We start from the raw sequence: 21,833 nt of genomic DNA, 5'->3' as shown, positions 1-21,833 counted from the left end.
ATTATAGAACCTCCCAGGAAAACATTCAGGGAATCATAGTAAAACATTCTCAGAACCTCCCTGAAACCTAAAAATTATACATTCCCAGAACAGGCAAAATGTTCACATCCATTCTCAGAACGTTTAAAAAAAAACAGGCAGTTTTACCGGTCAGGAAACATATGGCTTCATTCCCAGAATCAAGGGAGACCCAAAACTTAAATTCCCACAACTTCCAAGGAACCAAATGTGCTAGCTGGGTTCGCTCTGCCATTGTTGACTAGCCTTCTGAAGACACCAATCAAAATGTGTTTAACTATGAAGGAAAAATTATTTTACTGACGTAATTAGTCCAACCAGAGGGAAAATGAAGGTATTACCATACTGTTTACATCTATCTATCCCTTTCAGATATGAAAGGGAAAAACAACAAGGGCAGAAGGAAGGGAAGCAGCTACAGTAGAGCAGGGTTTTCCAAACTCAGTCCTGCCTCCCACGGTGGCATGTTTTGGTTTTTGCCCTAGCACGACACAGCTGACTCAAATAACCAACTCAGAATTAAGGTTTGGCCCCAAGACCGCGTTTGGGAAAACCTGTGTTAGAGCATGGCTGTTCAATTCCGGTCCTGGAGGGCAAAAACACTTCTGGTTTTTGTTTCTACCTGGCAGTTAATTGCACTCATCTGGTGTCCCAGGTCTGAATTAGTCCGTTAATTAGAAGGAGAGGATACAAAACGTAAGTGTTTCAGCCCTCTAAGACCGACATTAAGTCAGAAGATTTGAATCCATCTTTTGCCTCCTACAACAGCCCACAGTTCTGGAGTACACAGATGGTTTATGGGAGTGAAGGAATCTTGATTTGTGTGACGGAAGAGGGAGCGGTTTGAGCCAATTAAACCAGCCAATCAGAAAGCAGAAAAAAATATGACCAAACCTTTGGAATCATCAATCAACAGACCTAAATGGAAAATCCAGTTACTTAATTTCACGGTGATAAAACAGTAGGCCTACATTTTTTGTTTTATGCTTGGCAAAACTCTGCAGATTCCAAATTGCAATGGGTGCAGTGCGGTGCTTAGAAAAAATATGCCAAGTAACGTGGTTTGTGAACACACAGCTTTCTGTCAATGTAGAAAAAGTTGGAATAAAAAGTAGAGACTGTTCTTGAGCAGTAAACCACAGTGAAGGAAATTGGACATCACAGCGCCTAAAATGACATACCCAAATCTAACTGCCTGTAGCTCAGGCCCTGAAGCAAGGATATGCATATTCTTGGTACCATTTGAAAGGAAACACTTTGTAGTTTGTAGAAATGTGAAAGGAATGTAGGAGAATATAACACAAAATATCTGGTAAAAGATAATACAAAGAAAAAACCAACCGTTCTTTTGTATTTTTTTGTACCATCATTTTTGAAATGCAAGAGAAAGGCCATAATGTATTATTCCAGCCCAGGTGCACTTTAGATTTTGGCCACTAGATGGCAGCAGTGTATGTGCAATGTTTTAGACTGATCCAATGAACCATTGTATATTTGTTAAAAATGTTGTATCAAGACTACCCAAATGTGCCTAATTTGTTTATTAATAACTTTTCCAGTTCAAAATTGTGCACTCTCCCCAAACAATAGCATGGTATTCTTTCACTGTAATAGCTACTGTAAATTGGACAGTGCAGTTAGATTAACAAGAATTTAAGCTTTCTGCCAATATCAGATATGTCTATGTCCTGGGAAATGTTCTTGTTACTTACAACCTCATGCTAATCGCATTAGCCTACGTTAGCTCAACCGTCCCGTGGAAGGGACACCGACCCCAAGGAAGTGCATTTAAAGTCACAGAGACACAGGCGCACAGACACACACAAAACTATTTTCGAACCCTTTTCGATGACAAAGACAAGGACCAAGCATTTAAAAGCTGTAGACCAGCTCAACCCCTTGGAGCCACTAGGCCTTTTATAGAGCAGTGGAGTGGATGCTGTACCTTAGTATGATGCCATTTTAAGGGAGGGATTTTTTGATAAGCGGGAAAACACCTGGACACACCAGCCTGGCCTCTAAGAGCAGACCTAACATAGTAAATGTACACAGCAAATCTGCCATCCCAATTTTAACACCCGCAGTGTTAAATGTAACACTTTCTTAGAAATGACACCAGGACACACCAGCCTGGCCTCTCAGACTAGACGTAACATAGTAAAGGTATACAGCAAATTTGAGATCAGAATTTTAACACCCACAATGTTAAATGTAACAGTTTCTTACAAATGATGTGAACCACCAAAATAGTGTTAAATGTCCCCATACAGTCATCCTATCTCCCAAGTCAAATTAGCCTTTGATTGACCAAAACATAATTTGTAATATTTGTACACTATTAAAATGCTCAGAATTGAAGAAATTGTACCTTTACTCTCATCTCTATCAGGAAGCCTGAAAGAACAGGCTCAGTGGGCAGTGGAGCTTATATTCATGAGCTTTCCTTGACTGACAGCTCTTTGAAACACCCTTGTGGTTGTTGCCAGGTAACAAGGTAAACAATGGGCCACATGTCATTGATGACAAGGTAAACAATGTGCCACATGTCATTCAGAGCCTAAATAGTAAGCCTCAACCCATTTTCTCTGCAAAATGCTCTCATGGTCAACAGAGCTGAACATGGACTGTTGGATATCAGACAAACAGAATCAATACACAATTGCATTTCTATTGTTTTGTAACTAATTACAGAATACAGTTCACTGATACACTTCTTCACGAGAATTAGTAAAGCCTGAGTCACCTTAGAATCTTAGACATAAGGGAATGCACATAAAAAAAAACAGCATACAATAAGTGAACTGGACAATTTATAGGTGCCTCTGCATTACCATTATAAACGACAATATGTTCAGAACTGTAAGTATTGATCAGACATTTATTTGATCTTATACAATTAGGCCAGCATAGCTGAAATATTGATCAACATGAACACATAAAGGTGATCAAATAATGCTGAGACATCATTTAACATAAAAAAAAGATAATTAGAGAAAGCGTAACACAGTCCTCGGCTGCCCTACAGTGTGCAGGACTCATTGATTCGTACAATCTGTAACACTCATCTCCAGTCCGAATGCTTGAAAAAAAACGATAAAAAGTAACTAACTGTGATATCATATCACATAAAAGTTGATTACTTAGGCTTTAGGAAATGCAACCAACTACAGAGATTGATGGGGAGAGGGAGAGGAGGGGGACAAATCCAGCTATGACTTCCTCCTTTTCAGACCTCACACTGGGCAGAAAGGGTCCTGGGATGGACAGTTCACACAGGTTCCCCACATATGGCTCTGGATCAAGGAGGATTTCGTTGAAGAGGAGATCCAGGAGCCTGTCTACATCGACTGTAATGTTTTTGGAAGGGAAATGTTTGTTAAACGGGTAGTGAATTACATTTCCTTTTATTTAGTGTTCTGAGTTGCTATCAATTCATTGATGTAGTGACCTACTCATTCTACAATGTTTTTCTGGTGTTTTTGAAGTACTCAATTTCAAATATTCAATATTTGGTTGCGCACTTTTTGGTGAAACTGTTTAATGTTTGTATTTGGAATGTTTGTGTGCATGAAATGCTCATATGATGCATATTTGAAATGAATATCTATGACTTACAATATGTTGGGTCTGTCTTCACAGGCTTCATAGCATATCCCCCCTCCCCTTCTTTGCCTTGGGAAAGCTAATTTTGTTTCACAGCATTCCTGCTGTGATGGTTGCCTGGGAGGTTGTGCAGACAGAGTAGTTGTTGCATTTTCTAAAATGTCTATTACAGCTTGATGATAGTGGAGAGACAACAGGAGATGGAAAGTGAAATAATAATACCACCCCTCCCAATCATCATGATTAGCCCCAATGATACAAGCTACATCAACTGTAAGACAACCCACACAATGGAGCAACGCGGACTGTGAACACACACACACACACACACACGAACACACACGCATACGCAAACTCTACACACACATACATTGTAATATGTGTAATATGGCAGTATTACACATTTTGTATTGTAGATATGTAGTGATGTAATGTTGTTTTATGATCTACTGTTTCATTTTTTAGATTTTTGTGTGATGTAAGTGCCTTCATGTGTTTGGACCCCAGGAAGAGTAGCTAATGGGGATCCCTAATAAAGACACATACAATAGAATGAAAAAATACGATTTTCAGGGGTAAATTGCCAATGCTATACATACCCGAAACTCCTTTTGTGGACAACATTCCTTCCTGTCAGCTGTGTGCTGGCAGTTCTCAGACACTTAGGGTTTAGGGATGGAAGAACAAAAACCATATAGTGACTATCAGGTGTGTTACAGAAAATATACCATTCACAAGTCAAAGCAGCCACAGCCACAGTTGCATTATCTAACGTTAGACCCCCGATCCCCCCAAAATGTTGGCTACCGTGTCAGACTCATCAAACTCTGATACTTACATTATGGTCAGCGCTTGCAAGGTCCACTGGTCCACTGTCAATGATGGTACAGCATCCGTCTTCAGGATTAGCTTCCTGGCAACACCCCATCCAATGTTCTCCCCAATTGATAAAGCAACTTCCCTTGAAATGTGCACTGCACATGATCATAATTTTCTGTGCAGCCTGTCCACCTGAAATGAAAAGCAGCCACTGCTGTCGGATGTCTTCCTTCTTCTTCTACGGTATGGCATCCAATCACCACACAGTGTGCTTTTGCCGGTATAAGTAGCTTGCTAGCTAACAGTCCCACCACAGATGAAAGGTCACCAGTATCTTTGATCGTACTTTCTGCTTGAGCTAGCTACTAGTAGCTATCTTACGGTTTGTAAACAAAGCCAAAGCAAGGCGCAGGCGCACATGTGATGACGGTTTTAAGGCAGTACATATTTAAATTAGTTAAGATGATAAGACGCTACCATTGGTGTATTACATTCCCGGCTTTATGTGACGTTGTATAAAGCTGGAAGTAAATCCTTGGTAATGCCTGCCTCCTGAATCCAAGTGTTTGACATGTGGGGAGGGGACCAGTAACTTTATGATCAAACTTTATGAATGTACCAGCTACACTTATTTTTCATGCTTTGAACTGGATTTATCCAAATATCATGCAATTTGATGAAAAACATGATTTTCAATGTTTGGAATCTTTAAACGAACACTTTTCAAAGTGTTCACCAACTAACTCCCCTAGAGTGTTAGACCCTAATACCATGGGTGTTGCAAATTGCAACTTAAATGCTGTTGCTGTTACACCTTTCTGAGTGTTAGGGAATAACACATGTAGTGTTACAGTATTTGGGGATGGGGGGGTGTTTTAACATTGTCAGTTGCAATGCGTTCTTTGCATATTTCCCAGAATGCCTTTCAAGTGAATGTAAGAGATAGAATGTGTTTCAATTAAAAGTAAACCCTTTATGACCATATATTATACATTTATTTATGGTCTAGTTATCATCAACATTGTGTTCTGAAAATCTTGGCTCATGGGCCACATCAAACCTGCAGGTCACAATAAGACGGTTTGTGAAGTGATTAGTAATTCCTATTGATATTACGTTTGATACCGGAGCTCTGAGGCATGCATCGAAATCGCTAAGCAGTTTACTTCGAAGCAGTGTGCCTATACCTGTATCACTTTATCAGAAGCATGTGATCTATGATGTACAAAGTTTCATTTCGTTGAACAACCACCTGATTGGTTTAGTATTGGTTAGGTAGAAGAGAAAAAAGCTACTCTGCGCATGCACTACAGCGTGTAGGACATCATCTATAATAATTTGGCTGCTCTAAATTATTTTCACCAGTAGGGGCCACTAGTGTACACTGTGTCGATCAAAGCCTCTCATAATTAACCTATTTTTGACACAATTGGCTGGAAAGCCTCAACGCTTCAGGAAGCTGCATTACTCCATCACTAGTAATTCCTATCAGAATCCAGCCAGAGGAAGGATATCCAACAATTGGAATATTTTATCACCCACAACCTGCATTCAGAATGACTGCTATGGTGAAAGACAAGACTACCTAAACCATTTAAACTGGAACAACCATCTCAGTAACGGGTGTAATAAGTCCAACCCCTTACAGATTGGATTCATTTAGAAATACTTATTTATCTTTGTGTGGTATAAGATCAATCAATCGATTTGCATGCATAAACATACAGTTGAAGTCGGAAGTTTACATACACCTTAGCCAAATACATTTAAACTCTGTTTTTCATAATTCCTGACATTTAATCCTAGTAAAAATTCCCTGTCTTAGGTCAGTTAGGATCACCACTTTATTTTAAGAATGTGAAATGTCAGAATAATAGCAGAGAGAATGATTTACTTCAGCTTTTATTTCTTTCATCACATTCCCAGTGGGTCAGAAGTTTACATACACTCAATTAGTATTTGGTAGCATTGCCTTTAAATTGTTTAACTTGGGTCAAATGTTTCGGGTAGCCTTTCACAAGCTTCCCACAATAAGTTGGGTGAATTTTGTCCCATTCCTCCTGACAGAGCTGGTGTAACTGAGTCAGGTTTGTAGGGCTCCTTGCTCGCACATGCTTTTTCAGTTCTGCCCACACATTTTCTATAGGATTGAGGTCAGGGCTTTGTGATGGCCACTTTAATACCTTGACTTTGTTGTCCTTAAGCCATTTTGCCACAACTTTGGAAGGATGCATGGGGTCATTGTCCATTTGGAAGACCCATTTGCGACCAAGCTTTAACTTCCTGACTGATGTCTTGAGATGTTGCTTCAATATATCCACATAATTTTCTTTCCTCATGATGCCATCTATTTTGTGAAGTGCACCAGTCCCTCCTGCAGCAAAGCACACCCACAACATGATGCTGCCACCCCCATGCTTCATGGTTGGGATGGTGTTCTTCGGCTTGCAAGCCTCCCCCTTATTCCTCCAAACATAACGATGGTCATTATGGCCAAACAGTTCTATTTTTGTTTCATCAACCCAGAGGACATTTCTCCAAAAAGTACGATCTTTGTCCTCATGTGCAGTTGCAAACCGTAGTCTGGCTTTTTATGGTGGTTTTGGAGCAGTGGCTTCTTCCTTGATTAGCCTACCAGAAGCTTCTAAAGCCATGACATAATTTTCTGGAATTTTCCAAGCTGTTTAAAGGCACAGTCAACTTAGTGTATGTAAACTTCTGACCCACTGGAATTGTGATACAGTTAATTATAAGTGAAATGATCTTATCTGTAAACAATTGTTGGAAAAATTACTTGTGTCATGCACAAAGTAGATATCCTAACCGACTTGACAAAACTATAGTTTGTGAACAAGAAATTTGTGGAGTGGTTGAAAAACAAGTTTTATTGACTACAACCTAAGTGTATGTAAACTTCCGACTTCAACTGTGGATATTAAAACAGACTATTTTAAAAAATCTACCTGCAACAACACATTCTGGGAAGAATGATAATGCCCCTCCCACATCTTTTTCACTCTGAGAGTTAATAGAAATTAACTCAACACAGTCAAGTAAGAACAACACCACGCAGTGTTGATTCCACTGTGATAAAAATAAGACTTCATTTATTCACTGCATGTTTTGTCAATTTCAATCCCACAGGTGTTAACCCCACTAGAATTAACACTCAGATATAACACTCACAACACTTTTGACCTTAACACTGAGATTTGAACACTTGCAAATTTGCTGTAAGATATGTTATGTTTGGTATGGTTACATAAGACAGTATACTGTAACTTAGAGCACCCCAAGAAAACATTGCCAAATTACAAACTCTTAAATCAATTGTTATAATCTTATAATGTTGTTCTAAAAGTTTGGTTTGAGGTTAACATCAAATCAGCTCTAATTTTGGAAATAATCCCACAACATCCTGCGGTAAGCGTTACACGATCAGTGAAAAACTTCATAAAAAGTGGGATACATTTGTGAGAATGAGACGGGAGAATTGGGAGTCTACTCGTCAATATGTGTGGCACATTTCATTACTTAAACTTCTACAACTATGAAAAAAGGAAGGAGGGCTTCAGCAAGAAGTGGCTTCTCAATGTGGATGCTGCCCTTGCCATCAATGGGGCTTCTAAAGCATCTCAAACAGCCAGCAGCACCAGCAAATACAGATGATCAGTGAGATATACCTGCTGGAACGTGTGCTACGGGTGGGTGTTGTTATCGTGACCAGTGAACTGAGATAAGGCGGAGCTTTACCTAGAATAGACTTATAGATTACCTGGAGCCAGTGGGTCTGGCGACGAATATGTAGCGATGGCCAGTCGACTAGAGCATACAGGTCGCAGTGGTGGGTGGTATAAGGTGATTTGGTAACAAAACGGATGGCACTGTGATAGACTGCATCCAGTTTGCTGAGTAGAGTAATGGAAGCTATTTTGTAGATGACATCGCCGAAGTCGAGGATAGTCAGTTTTACTAGGGTAAGTTTGGCGGCGTGAGTGAAGGAGGCTTTGTTGCGAAATAGAAATCAGATTCTAGATTTGATTTTGGATTGGAGATGTTTAATATGATTCTGGAAGGAGAGTTTACAGTCTAACCAGGCATCTATTTATAGTTGTCCACATATTCTAGGTCGGAACCGTCCAGGGTGGTGATGCTAGGTGCGGGCAGCGAAAGGTTGAAAAGCATGCATTTGGCTTTACTAGCGTTTAAGAGCAGTTGGAGGCCACGGAAGGAGTGTTTCATGGCATTGAAGCTCATTTGGAGGTTTGTTAGCACAGTGTCCAAGGAAGGGCCAGAAGTATACACAATGGTGTCGTCTGCGTAGAGGTGGATCAATAAAAAAATGTACCAAATGTAAACATGTCTGCAAGCTGTTGGTAGCTAACTACTGATGCTGTCATGTTATAGATAATACAAACCTATGGGAAAGAGCAGTTTTGACAGCAACGGAGGTCACTTACTGTATAGTTGCGGTAATCCGGCTATTCTGTGGCTCCGGGAGAGTTTTCTATACAGCCTGCTGAGTGTGGGTTTATGCAATGCTTCAGCCATGGATCCGATCTCGGATCTGGGGGCATTTCGGGGAAGCCCCCAGAGCCATGCTTTCTTTGGAGGGGTGGATTGCGGATTTTTCTCAATGGGACATTTTATTTTGTGATCTTAGGACCTCTGGATTTTGTTTATGTACTGTCATATCAATAAAATAGCTAGCTAAGTTTGTCACTGGTATGAGCTAGTAAATTTCCTAAACCTAGAGGCTGGTTGATTGGGGAGGATGGGTAGGATTACAGTGCATTCGGAAAGTATTCCGACCCCTTCCCTTTTTCCACATTTTGTTATGATACAGCCTTGTTCTAAAATACCCCATAATGACAAAGTGAAAACAGTTTTTTTTTTAAATGTTTGCAAATATATATATATATTTTTACAGAAATACCTTATTTACATAAGTATTCAGACCTGTTGCTTTGAGACTCGAAATTGAGCTCAGGTGCATCCTGTTTCCATTGATTATCCTTGAGATACTTCTACAACTTGATTGGAGTCCACCTGTGGTAAATTCAATTGATTGGACATGATTTGGAAAGGCACAAATCTGTCTATATAAGGTCCCACAGTTGACAGTGCATGTCAGAGCAAAAACCAAGCCATGAGGTCAAAGCAATTGTCCGTAGAGCTCCGAGACAGGATTGTGTTGAGGCACAGATCTGGGCAAGGGTACCAAAAAATGTCTGCTGCATTGAAGGTCCCCAAGAACACAGTGTCCTCCATCATTCTTAAATGGAAGAAGTTTGGAACCACCAAAACTCTTCCTAGAGCAAACCACCCAGCCAAACTGAGCAATCGGGGGAAAGGGGCCTTGGTCATGGAGGTGACCAAGAACCCGATGATCACTCTGACAGAGCTCCAGAGTTCCTCTGTAGAGATAGAAGAAACTTCCAGAAGGACAACCATCACTGCAGCACTCCAACAATCACTCCACCATCCAGGTAGAGTGGCCAGACGGAAGCCACTCCACAGTAAAAGGCACATGACAGCCTGCTTGGAGTTTGCCAAAAGGCACCTAAAGGACTCTCAGACCATGAGAAACAAGATTCTCAGGTCTGATGAAACCAACATTGAACTCTTTGGCCTGAATGTCAAGCGTCACTTCTGGAGGAAACCAGGGACCACTCATCACCTGGCCAATATCATCCCTACGGTGAAGCATGGTGTTGGCAGCATCATGCTGTGGGGATGTTTTTCAGCAGCAGGGACTGGGAGACTAGTCAGGATTGAGAGAAAGATGAACAGAGCAAAGTACAGAGAGATCCTTGATGAAAACCTGCTTCAGAGCGCTCAAGACCTTAGACTGGGGCAAAGGTTTACCTTCCAACAGGACAATGACCCTAAGCACACAGTCAAGACAACGTAGGAGTGGCTTCGGGACAAGTCTCTGAATGTCCTTGAGTGGCCCAGCCAGAGCCCAGACTTGAAGTACTGAGTAAAGGGTCTGAATTCTTATGTAAATGTGATATTTCTGTTTTTTTATTTCTTACACATTTCTAAAAACCTGTTTTTGCTTTGTCATTATGGGATATTGTGTGAAGATTAATGAGGGAAAAAACGATTTAATCAATTTTAGAACAAGGCTGTAACGTAACAAAATGTGGAAAAAGTCAAGGGGTCTGAATACTTTCCAAATGCCTTGTATAACGCGAACGTCTAGCACGTTTGAATCACATCACGGACAACTTCAGTATTTTAGCTAATTATCAACTTTGCAACTACTTACTCCTTTCAACTACTTTGCAACTTCTTAACTTGTTAGCTCACCCTTACCTCTAACCTTAACCCCTAACCTCTAGCCTAGCAAACATTAGCCACCTAGCCAATAGCCACAACAAAATCGAATTCGTAACATATCATACGTCTTTCCAATTTGTAACATATTGTACGAATTCGAGTTTGGAACACATCATACCAATTGTAGGACGTAGCATATGGTATGAAATTCAAATTCATACATATCATACCGAATGTAACGTATCATACTATGTGGAGGGAATCAAATGTACATTTACTATGTTTCGTCGACACCCTGAGTCCAGGTTGGACACACACACACACACACACACACACACACACACACACACACACTTGGTCTGTGTTAGTCATAATGAACATGAAAATTGGGGCCCATCCCTCCAGGGAGCGCACGTAGGCCTACATCCTAACACATGCACACACACACAGTAGCATGATTAGCTCTTTCACACCTCATCTCAACACAGACCAAGTAGGTCTACTTATTACCAAGAACAGTTAGAGTTACTGTGATTTGTAGTTTGTAATATGTGATGACAAGACCAGACGAAGGTGACAAAATAGGGGGGAAATAAATATTCCGTGTTGTGATGTCACAGTCACACTCGTGTCCAAATGTCATAGCAGGGGACAAGCCTAACACATCTCCTCTAACTATACAACCACCAATAGAGCGATATTCGCGCAAAAGGGTGACGAGCAAATTCACGCTGCACGTGATTAGATAGGTTCACATGGACTTTTATTATGCCGTTATACCAACCCGCCACCGTTATGATCAACCGGGACTTTACATAATAACATTCTTGTGTGTCAATACTTGGAATTTATTTCATTTCGAATGCAGAAATGTCACTTTTCCTGCAGCAGCTATGAGCTGTCATCCTTTCGAAGCTATCTAACCTATTATATAATGACGGGTATGCTGTGTTAAGCTACACATTATTATCAAGCCATTGATATGTCTGTCTTTCTACAACACAATGTAAAAATCTAAATAATCAAAAGGACTGATAATTCGATGTATTTCAAATTAAATATCTGTTAGCCTATGCATTACCAATGAATGTCATTCCCGCCAGCCATCCCAACACTGATGCGAGCTGGTACACACAACACCAGAATCTGAAGATGGGGTCGTTTGCACATCATTATCGAGAGAGTGGCGACACGTACTTCAATGTCTTACGATAGCCTACATACTACTAGGCTAAACAACACACTCTCTCTCTCACATACACGCACACAAAAAGCAGCAGCAAAAGCATCTTCCTCTGCAAACACCCATGCAGAAACGAATGAGCTCGAGCATCCTTCATGACAACCTCAAAATAAGCCACAATTCAGTGGTCATTTCTTTTAATGCTAGATACTTTTTTTTAACCAATGACTTTACAGTTGATGAAGGGAAAACGCTACCCATGACACGTCCCAACAGCTAGGCAAAAGCCAAGTAAATCGTAAAAGCATGACAAAACCAACTGCCAGAGCCTAACAGCATCGTTTCCCTGCCTACAACACAACACAGCAGAGCATTTGACGATATAAATGATGTAAAGCATCATATACAATGTCAAGTGTATAAGGATATCAAATCTATCATTTGTCAAATACTTGGCATCAACTGCACCGTTGCTAATGACAGGTCTTACCTATTCATTCCCGGTCCGCCACCCATTCCTCCCCCGGCAGCAGCACCATTGGCGGGCTTGATGAGCTGTCCAGAGCCCAGTGGTGCTGAAATGGAACCAGGCGCTCCCGCCATAGAGATGGAGCCCGGTTCCCCGGGTTGTCCGCCTCCCTCGATGCTCCCTTCGTTCCCCATCCTCTCTGGTTAGGAGATCGAGGAGAGTAATTGTATTTCGACTGTTGTTATAATTATAATAATATAAAAAGCTCAGAGGAGCGAACTCAGCGATGCTGCTCCTCCAACGCCATCATCACCTCCGATCCAGAGACCTGCGTGGGGCACGCGCACAGACGGAGGCGAGAAACAGCCAGGGCACGAGCTCTGCTGATGACGCTGAGGTTGCCGTGCGCGTTCTTATATCAGAAGTATCTCCCGGTTCTTGGAGGAGAGAGACAGCCTAGAGGATATCTTGGGGGGATGATCTGTTGTAGGATGCAGATGTATGAGTTACTTTCGTGGCATTAACATCAAGCAGAACTTCTGATGTCGAGAACAAAAGTATTAGTATTGCAAACAAAAGGAATGATATTGAAAGCAAAACATAAACCCAGAAGTGCTGAGAGCAACAACAAACAAATTGCAAGGAAATTATTAAGAAATGTGAGAACAAATTAATTGTAAATGAATGCAAGACAACTTGTTTTCAGTTAAACATTTTTCTTCAATTTTCCCTATCTTCGGCTATGTATTTTTGCTCTTGCACGTTTTTTTAATTCATTCCAACAGTACTCTACCAGGCATCCCACTGGGGTTTTGCCACTGAACCTATGCAGGGTTGGTCCTGGTCAGTCCCTGGGAGGGAGATCAGATGCTGCTGGTCAAATCCCATTGCCTCAGGCTAGTGATGGGGACATTACCCTGCATAGGGTGCCGTCTTTCGAATGTGATGTGAAACAGAAGTCCTGACCCTATGTGGTCATTAAAAATCCTGTGGCGCTTATGGTAAAAGTAGTGGTGCTAGCCCCAGTGTCCTGGCTAAATTGGCAAACTGGCCCCATTCCATCATAGCCACCTAATTTGTATATATCACTCCTCACCTCTCAACCATGCTAGCCGTTGCGTGGTGAGCATTCTGGCACAAAGTAGTTGCCACACATTGGTTGTGGATGAGGTGAGGTTTCCCCTTACTACGTAAATGCTCTTTGATTACCTGATTAGAAAGGTGATGTATAAATCCAATCAATCAATCCATTCTGTGTAGGCGGGTTTAGAGGAAGCATCTCCATTGGTCAATCAGTTTTGGAGTAATGGTTCAGCCTCATGTTACAATAAGTGCCAAGGGATATTTTTGACCACATAGAATCAGGACATCCTTTTAACGTTCCATCTGAAAGACAGCAGCCTTCGCAGGGCAATGTCCCCATCACTGCCCTGGGGCATTGGGATTTGATATTAACACCAGAGGGAAGAGTGTGCCCTACTGGCACTCCAACACCACTTCCAGCAACATCTGGTCTTCCATCCAGTGACCGACCCTGCTTTGCTTCAGAGGCAAAACAGCAGTGGGATGCCAGGTGGTATCCTGCTGGAATGTATTCAAAAAAACTTGCAACTGCAAAAAAGGCAGTGAAAGCACAAGCCAGGGTGATAATGTAACCATTGTTTTTAAATGCAGGTAAAGAGGGAGGCGTTTGATCACAATTGTTTATAATTAAACATGTTTCGCTGAAAGCTTTTGTTTTACATTTATTTACAATGAATTTGTTCTCACATAAAAAAAATCCTTGCTGTATTGTATTTTTCATGCTCTCAATACTTTGGGGTTTATGTTTTGCTTTCAATACCATTCTTTTCATTTGCAATACTAAGAATTTTGTTCTCGATTTCAGAAGTTCGGCTTGATATTAATGGCAAAAAGTAACTCCATATACCTTTCCTACTCAAAAAAACATGTCCTCTTTGAGCAGCTGGACACAACTCTCTCAAACTGGCGCAGCAGTCTAAGCGGTCTAAGGCAATGCATCTCAGTGCTAGAGGTGTCACTGCAGACCCTGGTTCGATTCCAGGCTGTATCAGAACCGGCTGTGATTGGGAGTCCCATAGGGTGGTGCACAATTGGCCCGGCGTCATTAGGGTTTGGCCGGGGTAGGCCGTCATTGTAAATAAGAATTTGTTCTTATCTGACTTGCCTAGTTAAATAAAAAATAGACTAGCTCTGGTCCAGGTTATTAGTGCGCATTCCACCACTTCTGCAGGGTGAGAGCAACATTTTCTGTTGTGACACCAAGCCCTCAGAGCCCCAATAATACAGATGAATAAATCCTGACAGGTTAGAGTCCCAGTTCAAGGCTGATCAAATCCCTTTGTAGCTAAAAAAAAAAGACAACTTTTTTCCTAAACTTCCTTCCAGCCACCATCACATATTCTGATCCAAACCCAACAAATAATTTGCCAATGCATGGCCACCAATGCGTCTTGGATGGACAACCCGCGTTATCAGTCACTCTGACAGGCAGCCTAGCCCGTTGCGTTGACGATATGGAGGCAATGGCGCATACTTAAGGAGATTAAAATTAGGCATGTGCCAACACCACCTCAGGCGGCATGGACGGATGAATCCCATTGGCTGGGCTGGGATGATTGATTGGCAGTGTGCCAGCCTTGATCAGCACTTTGGCTGCCCACCTGTTCCCTGGACCACAGAGAAGAGCAGAGGCTGGGCGGTGCCAGTCTGCCAGTCACTTATCTCATCGCCCTCTCCCCATTCCATCACAGTCAGACTAGACTACAGCTAGACAGCTTTGTCTCTAAATGAACAGATTCTTCCTGTGATGCTATAAATGAGCTAAGCTAAAGATTTTCTCTTTGTTGGCATTTTCATTTGTTCAGGTCCCAATGGACCTCAGTAGGCCTATCACTGGAATCTACTTGTCCGTTTTTAAAAAAGAACCTCATACCTGAAACTCCAAATGACTGGACCACCTTCACTACAGTACAATGAAGCAGTTGTGTTTATCAATACATTGCCACATAGGCCCTTCAACCACAGAACACACAGTCTATATCCGTCATATCAGTTTGAGCATTGATTAGGAAAGCCTAATCAATCCAAAAGAGGAGAATAAATGGGATGCCAGAGGGACACTCAGAACAGAGCCATAGATACACAGTATAGAGTTAAATATGCCTCTGAGAATAAGCCCTGTGACAATGCCTGCCTATAGGCATTATAGCCATGTAGGCTAAGGCATATAGCCAGGCCTAATCCACCTGGAATTTAAAGGACACATAAACCCCTCCCTCTCCCTGTCATGAATGGGTTCATTCACTACCTTCCCTACATTGAGGTCTCGAAGTCCCTCTAGACCTCTCTCTCACTCCCTACCTTTCCTTCTCTCCCCTTCTCCTCCCCCCTCAATCCCTCCTGCTACCTTTCCCTCTCTCTTGCTGTCAGAACGGAACATGTTGCTGGCGTGTCGATGCTGTGTAAAGAAACACAGGGGAAATATGAAAGACAGATGGCTGAGAGAGAGAGAGAGAGAGAGAGAGAGAGAGAGAGAGAGAGAGAGAGAGAGAGAGAGAGAGAGAGAGAGAGAGAGAGAGAGAGAGGACCGTTTCTAAAACTTTGACCTCGTAACTTTTCAGAGGCTCGGTGGGCACTGTGTTGAAAGCTATTGGACATTTGAGGACGTTTGTAGCGTTTCAGAGTGTGTTCTGACTTCAAGACACACTCTGAAACTACAAGGGTAGTGTGAGAAGAGACTTGGGAGGGAGGAGGGGGTTTGGCCATGTCTGTTAGGTCAACTGAGGTGAAGACCAATATTACCACGCCCTCATTTCTGAAATCTGTCCAGATGATCAACAGCCGATGAACGATCTGAGACAGAAACAATGGCAAACGTGGTAATATGGCATCACGCAAACAACATATAAAACAGTCATGTGGTACTTAATATGTCATTTACAGCCCTATAGGAACTCTATAAAGGATTTTAAACAACTCACAGGCTGATGTAAAACACTCATAAGGCTGTTGCTTTATACCCTGATGAAGGCAGCTTGTCTGTCGAAACGTTGGTCATTAGGTTATTAAGTTATTGCATCTGAGCTCCTAGAGTGTGCGGCTCTCCTTTCATTTTTCAAGTGTTGCTTTATGTAAAACAGCATATGGCACCACTGATAAATGAGCAGTGACTCATTTGGGTCTACTTACAGAAGACAAGCACATGGAATTATCAAGGGTAAAATGCTCTGTTCGCTTCCTATAGGTTTATTATTTCCAGCTGTGCTCCAAAAGGGATTTGTTATAATGACACAACTTAAAAGCAATGCGGTCTATACTTAGATGAAAGCAGTGGAGGCTGCTGAAGGCAGGATGGCTCATAATAAAGGCTGGAACGGAGCGATTGGAATGGCACAAAACACATGGAAACCACGTGTTTGATGTATTTGATACCGTTCCACTGATTCCGCTCCAGCCATTACCACGAGCCCGGTCCTCCCTAATTAAGGTGCCACCAACCTCCTATGCATGAGAGCATGTTTGGTGCTCAGAGTGCACTAGGAAAATGTCCATGGTGAGTTACTCCATCTAGTGGATGAGTACCGTCATTGCACTAATAGCTGCAAACAGCAGCATTATCATCAGTAATGTGATCAGTTGGTGTAGCACAAGGTTGGCCCACCCTCCTCCTGGAGCTCTACCCTCCTCCTGGAGCTCTACCCTCCTACCCTCCTCCTGGAGCTCTACCCTCCTACCCTCCTCCTGGAGCTCTACCCTCCTCCTGGAGCTCTACCCTCCTCCTGGAGCTCTACCCTCCTGCAGGATTTTGTTCTATTCCTAATCTAACACAACCGATCCTGCAATTACTTGTATTCATGTAGGGATGGAGCAAAAGCCTGCACAACCAGTCGACATGTATCATACTTCTTTAGAAATACCACAGTAATCAATATAAGAACCATTATATGAGTGTCTGTGATTTGGTTGCATTCTTGAACATAAGCTTATCACCTGAATCAATATGTAATAAGGAAAGGTTGCCCTGTTTAGGCCTACCAAAATAATACAATAATCCTGTAATGGCAGTAGGGTATGATGCCTCTCTTTCAGATCTGGGTGCAGTGAGACCACTGTCAGAATGGGCCCTGCTTTGCTCTGTCTCACAGCAGAGGGTTTAAAAACAAAACATGATAAGCCACAGAAAACTGACAGAGGCCTGAAATGGAAGAACGACAGCATCTCTCCGAGGATAAGCTAGACTGGGGTGGGCTGGGTGGGGGGTCATTTTAGGCCCTGGTGCTGGGAATGCTGCTGACTTCACGTTGGAGAGCTTGTATGCCTGACTGACTGCCAGCCAAGGCTCGTTGTGATTGATGTAGGGGGGATTAGCAGAGCAGTGAGGGAAGGAGAACCGAAGGCTCCTCAGGAAATTGGAACAAGTTCCATAGCTCAGGGCCTTAGCTCTCCGGGCTACATATTTTGGTCTCAATCTCCCACCACGTTCACAACCCCTCAGATTCCTGTCGAGGGAGTGGGAGACAGACAGAGGGTTGACTGACTGCATTTGAGCTGATAGAAGAGTTATTGCAGATGATAGACAGATTATAGATAGATAATGTTCCATCATAACATAGAACATAATATTGGGAAAGAATAAAAAGAGAGGGAAAAGAGTCGATGTGAAAAGGCCATACATTTGCATTTGACGTGCACTGCCCACAGAAATTATTCACACCCGTTGACTTTTTCCACATTTTGTTGTGTTACAGCCTGAATTTAAAATTGATTAAATAACATCAAAGTGAAATTATGTTTTAATTTTCTTTTTTACAAATTAATACAAATATGAAAAGCTGAAATTGTCACGCCTGCCCCCGCTCTCCCTCTCTGGTGCTCGAGGGCGCCAGGCTGCCCTTCATTACGCACACCTATCACCATCATTACGCGCAGCAGCGCTCATTGGACTCACCTGGACTCCTTCCCTTTGTTGACTGCCCCGTCTATAACTGTCTGCTCCCCCATTTGTTCCCTGTGCCTGCATTAATGCCGTTATGTGTTCATGTACAGACGTTGTCCTATCCTGTTCCATATCCGTTGATAATTAAATGTTCCCTCCCTGTACCTGCTTCTCGTTTCTAACAGCGTCGCTCCTCGCAGAAATGTATTGAGTCAGTAAGTATTCAACCCCTTTGTTATGGAAAGCCTAAATAAGTTCAGGAGTAAAAATGTGCTTAACAAGTCACATAATAAGTTGCATGGACTCACTATTTGTGCAGTAATAGTGTTTAACATGAGTTAAGTTAAGTTAATTTCACCATGAGGCCAATGGTGACTTTAAAACAGTTACAGAGTTTAATGGCTATGATAGGAGAAAACTGAGGATGGATCAACAACATTGAATTTTCTCCACAATACTAACCTAATTGACAGAGTGAAAAGAAGGAAGCCTATACAGAATAAGGCACGAAAGTAATTCTGCAAAATATGTGGCAAAGCAGTTAACTTTTTGTCCTCAATACAAAGTGTTATGTTTGGTGCAAGTCCAATACAACATATTACTGAGTACCACTCTCCATATTTTCAAGCATAGTGGTGGCTGCATCATGTTATGGGTATGCTTGGAATCGTTAAGGACTAGGGAGTTTCTCAAGATAAAAATAAATGGAATGGAGCTAAGCACAGGCAAAATCCTAGAGGAAAACCTGGTTCAATCTGCTTTTCAGCAGGACAATAACCTAAAACACAAGGCCAAATATACCCTGTTGTTGCTTACCAAGACAACATTGAATGTTCCTGACTGGCCTACTTACAGTTTTGACTTAAATCGGCTTGAAAATCTATGGCAAGACTTGAAAATGGCTGTCTTGAAATGACCAACATCCAACTTGACGGTGCTTGAAGTATTTTTTTTAGAATAATGGGCAAATATTGTACAATCCAGGTGTGTTAAGCTCTTAGAGACTTACTCAGAAAGACTCACAGCTGTAATCGTTACCAAAGGTGATTCTAACATTTATTAACTCAGGGGTGTGAATACTCACGTAAATGATATATTTCTGTATTTAATTTTCTATAAATTTACTAACATTTCTAAAAACATGTTTTCACTTTGTCAATTTGTCAACAAAAAGAAATGTGCGGTATTGTGTGTAGATGGGTGAGAAAAATATATTGAATCCATTTTTAATTCAGGCTGTAACACAAAAGAATGTGGAATAAGGCACTGTATGCATTGATTTGACCCAGGTCTGAAAGCTAGTAAAGGTACATTTTGTAGAGTAGGCATATGGAGCTACAAAAGGCTCCACTCACATACCTCATCATGAGTCCAAGAGTCATGAAACTCATCATGACTCCCCTTTTTCAATTATCTCACTTTCTTCAGTAGCTTCCGCGCCCCTACTAAACGTGTTCCGATTGCATTCCAAACACGTAACATTTTCAAAGCGCTGTCGTGGAGAAACAAAGCAATCATTACAAGTTAAGAAGAAGAAAGGATTACATGGATTTAATTTAGCTGTTGATTGGCTAATTAATGCTTTTCACAGATCAATTCTGTCTGCTTGTTAGAGTGGAAATAAACACTGCTGCTACTTCACTCTCCAACCAGGTGCATGAATTGAAGCGCAAAGTGAAGTGAAGAGGAGATTTGGCAACTCTGGTAGGGCAGTGGAAGTTGATAAAAACCTTTCTTTAATGATATAACCAACTGTTCCAGTGTGGTGATGCTGACGGTTTCTCGGGACTGATGGCTTCTATGGTTGTGGCTATTGAAATACAGCTATACATTTTAGTAAATTAGCACAAGGTTTCTCAAACTTGGTCCTCCCCCTGATTTAGCAGACACTCTTATCCAGAGCGACTGGGGTTAAGTGCCTTGCTCAAGGGAACAGATAGATTTATTTCACCTAGTCAGCTCGGGCTTTCAAACCCGTGCTTCAATCCAAGTAGCATAATAAAATCCCCATCAAAATCAGTTAGTTTAACTAAAAGATATCTGGACCACCGCATCCGCCTATGTCGGCCTTCCGCACCTGTGGTGGAAAGTGACCGAGCTACAGCAGTGGCTGTCAGACCATGAGACATCCCGAAAATCGGTCTTCTCACGAAAATGTCTGTTTGACCACTCTATGGAAAGATGACTCTCACAAACATGAAGGTGTTCATTGTTTTGCGGAGTGTCACGGGACTTGTCTGAAGTGATTGCCTCGCCTGGTTCACCAACTACTTCTCTGATAGAGTTCAATGTGTCAAATCAGATGGCCTGTTGTCTGGACCTCTGGCAGTCTCTATGGGGGTGCCACAGGGTTCAATTCTTGGGCCAACTCTTTTCTCTGTATACATCAATGATGTCGCTCTTGCTGCTGGTGAGTCTCTGATCCACCTCTACGCAGACAACACCATTCTGTATACTTCTGGCCCTTCTTTGGACACTGTGTTAACAACCCTCCAGACGAGCTTCAATGCCATACAGCTCTCCTTCCGTGGCCTCCAACTGCTCATAAATACAAGTAAAACTAAATGCATGTTCTTCAACCGATCACTGCCTGCACCTGCCCGCCCGTCCAGCATCACTACTCTGGACGGTTCTGACTTAGAATATGTGGACAACTACAAATATCTAGGTGTCTGGCTAGACTATAAACTTTCCTTCCAGACTCACATCAAACATCTCCAATCCAAAGTTAAATCTAGAATTGGCTTCCTATTTCGCAACAAAGCATCCTTCAGTCATGCTGCCAAACATACCCTCGTAAAAGTGACCATCCTACCGATCCTCGACTTCGGCGATGTCATTTACAAAATAGCCTCCAATACCCTACTCAATAAACTGGATGCAGTCCATCACAGTGCCATCCGTTTTGTCACCAAAGCCCCATATACTACCCACCACTGCGACCTATACGCTCTCGTTGGCTGGCCCTCGCTTCATACTTGTCGCCAAACCCACTGGCTCCAGGTCTTCTACAAGACCCTGCTAGGTAAAGTCCCCCCTTATCTCCGCTCACTGGTCACCATAGCAGCACCCACCTGTAGCATGCACTCCAGCAGGTATATCTCTCTGGTCACCCCCGAAGCCAATTCCTCCTTTGGCCGTCTCTCCTTCCAGTTCTCTGCTGCTAATGACTGGAACGAACTACAAAAATCTCTGAAACTGGAAACACTTATCTCCCTCACTAGCTTTAAGCACCAGCTGTCAGAGCAGCTCACAGATCACTGCACCTGTACATAGCCCATCTATAATTTAGCCCATACAACTACCCCTTCCCCTACTGTATTTATTTATTTTGCTCCTTTGCACCCCATTATTTCTATTTCTACTTTGCACTTTCTTCCACTGCAAATCTACCATTCCAGTGTTTTACTTGCTATATTGTATTTACTTTGCCACTATGGCCTTTTTTGCCTTTACCTCCCTTATCTCACCTCATTTGCTCACATTGTACATAGACT

The 21,833-nt window shown here is 42.1% G+C and overlaps 1 protein-coding gene across 3 annotated transcripts in view; it reads right to left on the bottom strand.

The window, feature by feature from the left end:
• Nucleotides 1-12,706, bottom strand: part of LOC106572259 (protein bassoon-like) — a 188,179-nt gene extending 175,473 nt beyond the window's left edge. For all 3 annotated transcript variants that reach the window (XM_014146305.3, XM_014146306.3, XM_014146307.3), the window contains exon 1: nucleotides 12,399-12,706. In XM_014146305.3, the coding sequence (XP_014001780.3) occupies nucleotides 12,399-12,571 (173 nt within the window). In that variant the 5' untranslated portion in view covers nucleotides 12,572-12,706. The remainder of the gene's footprint in view (nucleotides 1-12,398) is intronic.
• Nucleotides 12,707-21,833: the final 9,127 nt, after the last annotated feature.

The sequence above is a fragment of the Salmo salar genome, chromosome 15 (genome assembly GCF_965601325.2).
Source record: "Salmo salar chromosome 15, fSalSal1, whole genome shotgun sequence".
In the NCBI taxonomy this organism is placed as follows: Eukaryota; Metazoa; Chordata; class Actinopteri; order Salmoniformes; family Salmonidae; genus Salmo; species Salmo salar.
The sequence above is the reverse complement of the archived record's forward strand: the minus strand, read 5'-3'. Positions and strand labels throughout refer to the sequence as shown.